This window comes from Monodelphis domestica, chromosome 4 (genome assembly GCF_027887165.1).
Source record: "Monodelphis domestica isolate mMonDom1 chromosome 4, mMonDom1.pri, whole genome shotgun sequence".
Lineage (NCBI taxonomy): Eukaryota > Metazoa > Chordata > Mammalia > Didelphimorphia > Didelphidae > Monodelphis > Monodelphis domestica.
The window spans coordinates 67929434-67941706 of NC_077230.1; the positions used below are offsets into that span (position 1 = coordinate 67929434).

The 12273-nt window shown below is 34.2% G+C and overlaps 1 protein-coding gene across 14 annotated transcripts in view; it reads right to left on the minus strand.

Annotated features, from left to right (window-relative positions):
* CD47 (CD47 molecule) overlaps positions 1 to 12273 on the minus strand; it is a 131474-nt gene that overhangs the window by 38355 nt on the left and 80846 nt on the right. For all 14 annotated transcript variants that reach the window (XR_467139.3, XR_467140.3, XR_008911102.1 and 11 more), the window contains one exon: positions 10402 to 10491. Coding sequence is in view for 11 of the 14 variants with exons in the window: in XM_056793429.1 (XP_056649407.1) it covers positions 10402 to 10491 (90 nt within the window). In the remaining 3 variants the exon portion in view is untranslated. The remainder of the gene's footprint in view (positions 1 to 10401; positions 10492 to 12273) is intronic.

A 12273-nucleotide genomic window follows, 5' to 3' on the forward strand; every position in this document is an offset into this window, starting at 1 on the left:
AAAACAATAGCTATAACTATTTTTTAAGTTTTTACTTTTAAATCATTCCATTACTCTTACTTCAGAAGACAAAAAAGACAGCAAGCATTTGCTAATTAAACACAAGGTGTCAGGCACTATGCAATGTATTGGCGGGTTCAAAGAAAGGCAAAAACACTGTCCCTACCACACCAAAAAAGTTTTGACATTCTAGTAGAAAAGACATGTGAAAAATTATGTACATAAAAAAGTACTGAGTGGATGGAAGGTGTAGCAGGACGGAAGGCACTGGTGGAGGCAGGGGTGGGAGAGCAGGAGGAAGATTAGGAAAGAAGTTGGGATTTATTCTGAGTTTTGAAGGATGCTAGAGGAAAACTGAAAAAAGGCAACAGAGAGGTGAGAGGAGGGAGTTTTCTAGATATGTAGGGCAAAATGTACATGGCAAGAGAGTTGGAAGATGGGAATGTTGTATGAGAGAAAAAACAAGTAGGCTACTGTTAATGGATTTTAGAGAGCAAAAAGGGGAGTAAAGTGTAAGTGAAGAACCATAGTTAACTCCAAAGGACTTTAAAGACCAAACAAGGTTTTATATTTGACTCTAAAGTTAACAGGAAGTTACTGAGTTTACTGAGTAGGGATTGTAACAAAGTCAGACATGCACTGTATTGTAATGAATTAAATGTAAATAAAATTATTTCGTGTATGCAAATAAATATAAATGATGCTATTTCATTTTATTGCAATAATTCTTATAAGAAAGGTGATACTATTATCCTCATTTTACAGCTGAGTAAACTGAGACTGAGATATTAAGTGGCTTGCCCAGGGTCAAACAGTTAATAAGTGTCTGAGGTGGGGTGTGAATTCAGGTCTTCCTAATGCTAAGTCTAATACTCTATCCATTATGCTACCTGGCTTATTGTCGAGTAATTCCTTTTTTTTTTTTTAACTTTTACCATCTATCTTAGAATCAATACTGTGCATTGATTCCAAGGCAAAAGAGTGGTAAAGGCTAGGCAATGGAGGGTGACGTGCCCAAGGTCACACAGCTAGGAAGTGCCTGAGGTCACATTTGAACTCAGGACCTCCTGGTTCCAGGCCTGGCTCTCTTCTACTGAGCCGCCTAACTGTCCCCTAAAATGATTTCTAATTCTGTCAGACATTTAATACTAAGTGTCCTTGGGCAAATCACCTCTCTCAACCTGTTCCCTCATCTGCAAATTGGAGAAAATAACAGCATTTACTTCATAAGGCTGTTCGGAAGAACTAATGACTTAATGAATGCAAAGCATTTTGCACACCTTAAAGATATATATATATATCTATCTATATACACACACACACAAATGCTAGCAAATAAATCCAGCAGCCATCTGCATGCAAATGAAGGAGCAAATTATAGATTTTACTCTTTTATCACTAAAGTTACATAGAGAGGGAACAGACACATTTCTCAGGGTCTAGAAAACCTTTCCATGAATAATTTAATTTCAGAATCACATAGTTTGAAAGTTGGAAGAGACCTCAGTGGACATGAACTCCAATCTACACAAGACACGTATCTCCGATAGAATATATATGACAAATGGTTTTCCCATTCCGTTGTAAGACATTCAAAGAGGAAGAACCCACCACTACCCCAGGCAGCCCACTCCACTTTTGTAAAGCTCTAATTATCAGTTTTCCCTGATGTCAGGCTTAAATTTGCCTCCAAGCAGTCCCAAAATTATGGAGAAGAGAAGGAACAAAAGCTACCACTGCCATTGAGAAATAAAGAGACACAAAGACTGACTCGTAGGATAAAGAGCAATGATTTTATTTGAATTAAGGAAAATGAAAGAGACATATAGGAAATAGTTGAGGAAGGGAAGAAACCTAATATTATGATATCAGAAATAATTATAAAATTCTATCAGATTGATAAGAGATGGCTTGATGTATGAGTAATGGAAAGAAGGGGCAGATCCTGATTCCAGTCTTCACGGTCACAAACATTTTGATTGACCTTGAGTAAGTCACTTCCATTCCCTAAGCCTCTTCTTCCTTAACTCTACAGTGAGGGGGTTAGGCCAAGCAACCCCTCTCTAAGGTCCTTTCTAGTTCTACAATTTAATGATTTTTATGACTAGATAATTGAAAGCAATGATCTAGCTAAGAGAGAAAATAGACAGGTCAAACCCGAGGTTAGAAAATGGATTGGCAATAGTAATTATAATAATGATGGTGTGCTGCTCTTTTATGGAGATGATGATCTTGGTAGATCATCAGTAGGGCATGCCCTTGGAGTAGTCTGTTGGTTGTTGTGATAGATTTGCATTACTCCAGCCACACACTCTCACCTCTGTGCAACTGTTAAATGTTTGGCAGACAACTGGCAAAGTCTAGGTTGTCAACTACAGAATGAATCAAATCAAGTGAATCAAATCTAACTGGAGATCAAACCTATGCCCTTGTCCTAACACGGTTCTCTAAACAACTAAACTATATAGCCAAAGCAATACTTATATGACTTCTTCAAAGTCTATATTTAGCAGACTCAGAATCTAATTAAAGAACTGTAGTAAATTTATAAAACAGTAAGAAGTTATAATGTTTGAACAGAATGTAAGGTGGGCTCAAGGAAAAAATATATCAAGATGACTTTCCTTTCCATGACTAACAAATGAATAGACATGAGAATAAATTTAATTTGGGGGAAAAACAAAGGGGGAAATGCCACTTTTTATTTTCTGATATAACTACTTTCTGATAGTTCAAAAAGGGAGATGGTAAGATATATCCAGGTTTCCTAATATTACTTTTTCATTCTGCTTATACAGAGAATAAACTTAAATAGATGAATATTTATAATATAAATAACCAGAATAGCAGAACAATAGTGAATTTAAATAACCTAAACTCAGAAAAAAGAAATTAAACAAGCCATAAGTGAACCCTTAAAGGGAAAAACTTGGGACCAGATGGAATTACAAATGAATTCTACCAAATTTTCAAAGAAAAATGAATTTCAATATTGTCAATTTTTTGCCAAAAGGAACCTTCCAAATTCCTTCTTTGACACAAATATGATCTTAATACCAATAATTTATGCCATGAATGCAGAGTTGAATTAATTTGGGAAAACCATAAACAGAACTGATTATTAATGACAAGAACTACAGAAACTACTATATAATATCAACAGACATAGACAACACTTGATTAAATATATAATATATATTTATGTTAAAAACAAAACTATAAAGTATGGGACTAAATGGACCATTTCTTAACAAGGTAAATAATATATATCTAAAACCAATTATATGGGATGCCAATAGAGTCCTTTCTAGAAAGTTCAGAAGTGATGCAGGGATGTCCACTGTCAAAACTACTATTTGATACAGTGTTAGAAATGGTAGCTATAGCAGTAAGATAAGAAAAATTAATTAAATAATTAGCATAAAAAAGAAACCAAATTATCACTTTTTGCAGATGATGTAATATAAACTTAGAAGATTCCATAGACAACTAAAAACTAATTGACTTTGGTGAAATTGCAGGATATAAAATAAATCCAAACAAAATCTTATTACCCACAAAATACAGAAATAAGAGATAGAAAAGGAAAAGTCATTTAAAATAACTACAGTAAGTATAAAACATCTAGGAATCTACCTATCAGGATATACACAAGAATATGAATTACAACTTCAAAATATTATTTAAGGAAAAAAGGTAAATTTAAACAATAAATTAAATGATTAAAGAACATTGAGTAGGCATGAGTAGGCAAAGTCAACCTAATAAAACATGACCATACTATCTAAATTAATTTACTTACTAAGTGCCATATGAGGCTACCAAAGGATTATATTATTGAACTAGAAAGAAGAATGAAATTTATTTGCAGTAATAAAAGCTCAAAAATGAAAATAATGAAACAATGAAAAAAAAGCAAGAAGGAAGCTGATCTGGCAATAGTAGATCCTAACCTATATTGTAAAGGAATAATCACAAAAACAATTTTGTACTGGTTAAAAAAGTTGAGCGATCATTAGTGGAACAGATAAAGTACACTGCATACTGAAGGAAATGAACCTAGTAGTCTTGTGTTTGATATAGCCAAACCAACTATTTTAGTAAGGATTCACTATTTGACAAAAAACTATGGAGAAAACTGGGTAAGAGTCTAGCAGAAATTAGGTTTACACCAACATCTCAAACCATGTACCTCTAAACAGACACATGACCATAACAGGAAAGGTTGTAAACAAATCAGAGAAACAAGGAAGAAATTATATTTTAAACTTATGAATAGGGGAAGAGTCATGACCAAACAAGGGATAAAGTCAATATAGAGAAAATAGACATTTTGATTACAATTTTTTTTGTTTGTGTACAAATTTGATGTAGCTAAATTAAAAGGAAAACAGTTAAATGGAAAAGAAATATTTGTAGTAAGATATTAAAAGAATGTATTCAAACATGTAAAAATAAGTCATTCCCCAATTAATGAATTTTCAAAGGATATGAATAAATTTTTAACTGAAGAAATCCAAGCCATCTATAGTTGTATGAAAAATGCTTCATATCATTAATAATTAGATAAATTCAAATTATAGCGATTCTGACATTCCATCATACTACTTTAATATTGGCAAAATGGACCCCCAAAATGGGAAATGACATATTGGGGGTAGGAGGGTCTGCAGGAATATGTCTATTGGCACAATGATGCACTACTGATGGAGTTATGAACTGATCGAAGCATTCTGAAAATCAATTTGGAACCATCCCTGGGAAGTTACTAAACTATACAAACCACTTGAATCAGAAATACCATTATTAGGCCTATAACCTAAGGAGATAAAAGAAAAAGCACATTTATATCAGCTTCCCATCCCCTACCTCCCCATCCCACTCCCACCCCATCAAAGAACTAGCAACTAAACAGGTACCTGACAGGGAGTGGTTGCACAAATCTTGGTATAAGAATGTAGCATTAACAGAATCTGAACTTGCTTATGTAATTGTGAATACTATTGTATAGAAAATGAAAAAAAGAGAGTTTCAGAAAAACCTGGGAAGATTTGTATGGAATAATGCAGAGTCAAGTGATCAGAACCAGAATTATACTATCACATCAATGGTGTAAAAAAATAAACAATTTTTAAAAGCCTTTGAGTGCTGAAGGATCCAAAAGAAGCTGTATTTGAGCATTAGACTAATCATAAAGGAATTCAAAGGGGCAGCTGGGTAGCTCAGTGGATTGAGAGCCAGGCCTTGAGATGGGGGGAGGGTGGGTAGATTCAAATCTGGCCTCAGACTCTTCCCAGCTGTGTGACCCTGGGCAAGTCACTTAACCCCCATTGCCCAGCCCTTACCAATCTTCTGCCTTGGAACCAATGAATAGTATAGATTCCAAGAAGGAAGGTAAGGGGCTCTAAAAACAAACAAACAAACAAACAAACAAATACATAAAGGAGACCAAGAAAGGAAAATTTAAGGACCTCTGGCTACTGGGAAATACATTAGAAAAAGGACTATGCTAAATCATGTTTTCCCCATTTAAATAATTCTGAAGTTAACAAACATCAACTAAAATGATTACTTCCATATTCATTGTAGGATAGAAAGGGCCATATGTAAAAAAGAATTTCTAATTACATACTAAGTCTCATTATCCCTGAATGCAAACATAAGGCATTTATTTATCTGTGTGGTAAGTTTAGAGTTCTTTGAATAATAAATTTTGGCCCTCTAAGTAGTTGGACCTGAAGGAGACTTGAGCCTTATGGGAAAGCCTTTCCCAAGGGACAAAAGAAAGCAGGATCTGAGAAAATAATTGGCTCAGGTAGATCACTGGAAGGCACAGTCCACAGGTTTTCATTCAGCAAGATTTTGAGGACTGAGTATTAAGCTTGATGAAAACTCAGGGCCCCTCTCTCCCCCCAAGCTAAAAGATGTATCCAAGGTTTGAGAAACAGCTTAAGCATAGCAAAGATTACTGCTAATTTAATGTACTGAATAAAACAAATCAAGACTCAAGCTGGACAACTGATTCCTCTGAGGAAAGTAAGATAACTCTAGGGCTCAAGTATTCCCCCTACCTCCTTCATACTGAAAGCAGTTTCTGCAAGACATGGTTAAGTAAAAAAGGACCTACCTCAAACTAGAAGAACTGTTCACTTCTGGTTTACTGCATTAATTTATAACTTTATGACAAGCCAACTAGTGTCAACCTCAACAAAACTCTCAATATTGTGCTCTACACAAAACCAAACAGAAAAATAAACAGCATCTGAATTTTATAAGACATTTAAAGTGTCTCTTTAGAATACTGAACACTGGTACGTCTTAATAGTTTATGTATCAATTCCTTTCTCAAACTAACAAAACAAAATCCCAACACACACACAAGCACCAAATTCAAAAATTGAAACAGAATATTGATGATGAGTCTTAAGGACACATTAACTGGAGGCTAGCAAGGCATCAGCTATTATATAATTTAGAATAAGACGGGTTCTTGGGAATAAGTCAGTCCATCTTCTCCTTTCCAAGATGAAGAAATTAGGCTAAAGTGGGGAAGTGACCTATTTAAAGTCCCACCCTTAACAACTGATAGAGAGTTAGAAAAAGAACACACACCTAGTGTTGTTACCACAATTATGGGCAGCTTCTGATCTTAGACCTTACCACTATCAATCTTTATGGATGTTCAGATAGATATAAATGAAAGTAGAAATAGCAAAGAGATAAGCTACAATGAGAGAATATTGGTTAGACACCTAAAGGATAACAGGAAACAAAATCCAAGAAAGGACCCAACAACAACAACAAAAAGACAAAAAATAGTCAACATTGCCTCAAAGAACAACACACACAGGCATTAAAAATGGACCATAGGCAAAATTAACTAGAAAGTGTAATGCAAGGAGGCATATTTGGCATGATTATCATTGAAACCCTGAAGATGAGTTTGCAACTCTACAATATTCCCTAATTCATGGCTCCTGACTATGACCTCTACAGACAAAGAGAATAAATATATTCACTCTTCCATTTGGTAGTCCTTCAAATGCTTGAAGGGTTATCATTGAATCATAGATTAATAATAGCAATAATAATAGGTAGAATTCATATAGCATTTAAGATAGTGAGGAAATTAAAACTGAGAAAAGTTGTTACTTGCTCAGGGATCACTGAGATTTGAACTCAGTTCTTCCTTACTCCAAATCCAGCACTCTATTCACCCTGTCAAGTGATTTAGAGCTGAAAGGGTCCTTGGAGATCCTTTAGTTCAACCCCTATATCTTAGAGATGAGAAAACCAAGCTCAGGGAGTTGAAGCAATTTCCTCCATTCACAGACAATCAGAGGGGGGATATGAATGAATTCCCGAGAGACAGTGATTTTTCCACTGGGTCACATCCCCTTAAGTCTTCTCTTCTTTAGGTGAAACATCCCCAGTATTTTTTTTTCCAAATGAGTCTTATGTGACATAGATTCAAGGCTCTTCACCATCTTGGTTGCTACCTTCTGGATGCTCTCCAATATATCAAAATTCTCCTAAACTATAGTACCATAAACTGAATTTGATATTTTGTATCCTTTTTAAAAACCTGTATCTTCCATCTTAGAATAAATTCTGTGTATTAGTTCCAAGGCAAAAGCAGTAATGGCTAGTCAGTGGGGGTTAGGAGACTTGCCCAGAGTCACACAGCTAGGAAGTATCTGAGGTCAGACTTGAGCCCCAAACCTCCAGTCTCTAGGTCTGGCTCTCAATCCACTGAGCCACCCAGCTGCTTCTATGACCTCTCTTCAAACTGCTTAGAATTACATTTGCCTTTGTAGATGCTGTTTCATAGCTGACAGTCAACCAAAAATCCCAGGTCTTTTAAAGATAAACTACTACCTAAGCATAAATCCTCCATCTTGTACTTATAGAGTTGATTTTTTTTAACCCAAGAGTAAGACTAACTATTTACTCCTACTGAGTTTCAACTTATGAGACTCATACTATCAATGCTTTTGGATGCTATCACTCTGCATTAGTTTTCTATCCCAGTTCTGTGTCCTCTGTCATTTGTGCCTTTATCCAAATCACTATTGAAAAGAATCAAACAATAAACTACTTGGAGCCAAAAACAAATTCGTGGGTGCTCCACTGAGGACAAATGTTTGAGGTCTCTCTTTGCCAAAAGCAGAGTACCTGGCAATTTGCTGAGTTGCCTTAACAATAACTTAATCCTTCAAAATATAGAAGAAAGGAAAATTAGGTTCTGGTCTTTTCACCAATAGGTAGAACTTGGCTGAAGGGATGAAAATGATGCTGACCTGGGGAGGAGCCATCATTCCACCTTGCACTTTGTGATAGAGAAGAGGAAAGCTAGCTACATCTGATGTCCTTGTTCTTTGGGAGAGGGGATTTCATGCACTTGAAAAAATGCATCCTTGACTGTGGGAGAGGGAGATTCAAAGGGTTCAACTGAAAAGACAGATAGGTTCCACATGGATTAATACTGCTCAAAGACAGGTCAGGCAACCATGAATAGATCTCTCTAAAGAATGAAAATTTGAAGATGGGAAGATCAATAATTCTTATGAGAAAGAATAAAGCAGAGTCACTTAAAGAGACTGATGTAAATGCACAGGGAACTCACTACCCAACCTGGATATGAAAAAGACATAAATGGGAATGGAATTAGGAGAAGGTCACTAAGAAACAATACAAAAGGTTAGCAAGAAGAGTGTCAGGGTATTTACCATGAACTAGAGTCTGGTAAGCAAAACTAAAGATAACAGAAAACTATTTTTAAAAAAAGCTTACTGGGGAAAAGGAACATCAGAGAATGGAAAGGATCACTTTTTTGAATAAACAGGAAAATAACTGACTTCAGAAAGAAGATACAGCTACTTTCTTCTTCTTTTTTTTTTTTTTTTGCTTCAGGGAAAAGCAGATGGATTAGAACAGCTGTACACAGCACAGATCAGTGCCAGAGATGACACAAGTGTGAGGATATTGAGGATTCAAAAGGCAAAGATACCACAGACCTGAAATTTTTATTTATTCATCTCAATAAGTGGCAGCTTAATATCTAATGTGCAAATACATATATAGCATATTTTGAATTGACCCTATCAATACTTCTAGACAATTATGCATAAAAGATCTGTGACTTCAACTTCAGAAATTCTCATTTCCATCACTAATGGGCAAAAACTAAATGTATAAATTATCATAAAAATAGCCGTGTAAGCACAAATAAAATTTCTCTAAACTCCAATGAATTCAACAAATACTAAAATCTTACTAAGTTTAAGGAACTGTACTAGGTATTGGAAAAAAAACAAAACAAGAAAAAGTTAACATGGAGAATAGCTATTTTACCCAGAGTAAAAATGACTGATAATCCATGCTAAATGTTATGTAACTGAAGGTCAGTACTCAGTATTATGGTCATTTGACTGAATTTAATCAAACCAAAAGAAAATTAGCATTTTTCCCTGTAGCAACTAGGGATATAGCAGGAACAATATGTCACTAATCAATGACCTTTGATTTCGTCAGCATAGAAAATTAATTTTCCTGAAGGTACTGCTTTCACTAATACAAACCAAACCTCACCTATAAATAATAGTCTTTAGAGTGTTGCCTGAGGTTCAGAGACTAAATGACTTCTCTCTTTTTTAAAAATTAAAACCCTTACCTTCTGTCTTGTAATTGATGCCAAAATATCAAGTAGTAAGGTGGTAAGGGCTACATAATAGGAGTTAAGTGACTTGCCAAAGGTTACATAGCTAGAAGTGTTTGAGGTCAGACTTGAACCCAGGTTCTCCAATTCCAGACCTAGCTCTCTCTCTCTCTTTTACTGTGCTACCTACCTGGCTGCCCCTGATTAAATGACCTCTTGTTACATAGCTTATAAGTATCAGAATTGGGCCTTGAACTTAGGTCTTTCCTGCCTCTAAATAAAGGTTCTATTCAGTAGGAGCAAACATTCTTAATACTGTATTTTGAAAATTAACTTGTTTATACTGGGAAATTTAACATTGGGAGAATAGTTCTTTAGACCCCAGGTATAATTTTAGCATTAAAATAGTATTGTGATCTAAGGACCTACCATTAAAACTTGTGGTGCTATCTCTTTATCCTTAAAAAGAAGAAGAAAAATACTGACCCTCACCCTTAGAAACTGAAAGTGGGCTAGGAAAGACAGTGATCTATTGGAAGGATTAAGTGAACCACAAACTACTATACAATCACAGCAAAACACATTATTTATTTATCGTATTGGCACTGTTTCAGAAGCATATTATCAGCAAAGTGTTTCTTTGGATATTTCTCTACCATTGTCTCAAAAGAACTGAGCAATTTTACTACCAAAAAAATGTATAGAAATTAAAAAAAAAATTACTGATTTATTTTAATACTTACTCACAATACCGAATTGTCCCCAGAAAAGCAGGATAGCCAAAATTGGAAAGATGACGATGAGAATGTTTTCTTTTGGGTGAAACCATGAAACTTTGAAGAAAAGAGAAATACACATTAGGTCTTATAATCACTTTAAGTATTTTTAATTAATTATATAATCATACTTTACTGTCATAATTGAAAAATAACTGTAGGCCCTTGATATTAATATTTAAAACTTGTAAGCCTAAAAAATCATGGTACAGCTCATTTACAACTAGTTATATAACCTTGGACAAATTGCTTAGTCTAACTGGATCACACTCTACCACTAAAAGGACCTGAGTCTAATCTGTCTTCTTATCTATAAGATGATCTATAAGGTCTCTCTCAGCTCTACCATTCTATAATTCTGTGAAAATGTCTTAATTCCTAAAAGTATATTCTATATACTTTCCATAACTTGTACTTGATGAATTGTTAGCTTTCAATCATTGGCATTAATAAAGAGGAATAAACATATTCAGAAAGTCAGATAAGAAAAGCATCTACTGGGGTATGAAATGTTTTTATCTTTCTTTTACATATTTTATTTATTAAAATGTTTTCATATTTGCCCTTAGAATCATGAAAATATAATTAATGTTGCAGGAAGTCACAAAGTAATCAAACTACATTGTGAAAACCTGACATGGGAAGAACTAGGGAGCAACTTAGTATTCCTTACCTCCCACTATATGTAACTCCTCCCCAGCAACCCACTCCACGCTAAGATTAATACAAAAATGATGCTACAGATAAAGGGATTTTCTAAAAATAAAGTACATGGAAGGAATAGGAATGTCAAAGTTGAAATAAAACACATTAGACATACAAATGAATATTTTCTTCCATCTTCCTAAATAAAGCATAAATGAAAAATCTAAATGAAGGTATATTTCAACAAATTTGAAATAACAAAGAGAATTTTTTAAGACATTGAAAAGTAAATTGAATGGCTTGCAGGTAAGCTTTATACCTCATTATTCAATGTGACAATAACAAAATTAATTCTTCTAGCAGTAGAGCATTATCAACATCATCATAACAACAATAATAAATAACAAGAGTCACAATAAAAACAGACATTTATATAATGGTTTACTATTTTAAGGTAACTTTGCATCTTTTCTCATTTGAGCTTCCCAAGAGATTGTAGAAGTTCTGTTATCCCCAGATCAAGCAACTGGTCAGTCTGAGAAGGTAGAAGAAGAATGACCCAGGTCATACTACTATACACTAACCACAATTATCTCCTAAATGCTAATATTTACAATTGGAGATATCTGGTACTTTCTAACAACTACCCCTAAAAATCACTAATACATCAGTGAAATTCACTCTACTTTCTCCTTTGCCTCACTATCCTCCATGACCAACATGTGTCAGTAAAAATCCCAAACCTACAAGTAGAAAGTTAAAACAAATAACCTTATGGCTTTTATATAATGATAAACCTTATCTTTGTAACATTAAGATTACAAAGTTAAAAAACCTATAACATTCTTGCATTAATTACTAGATAGTAGTAATTAGAAATTCCAACTTGGAAATTTCTTAGATACTATTTTTTTTAAACAGTGCTTTACTAATATCTTCTCAACTTAAGAAAGTATTCAGTGTTTGTAATGTTGATCATGATGAGAACTGTCCAATAAAAGTTTAATGACTAAAAAGAAAACAATGTTGCAATGTTGTCTGACCTTATGCTAATTATATATACACTAAGAAAGATGTTCTAGGATACGAGAATTTTTTAATTTCTTGACTTTCTCCAATATTTTATATTATATAACTAAGGTAAAAGCTGTATATTTTTTCCTCAGCTAAAGCTGAAGAATAATAAGGAAATCT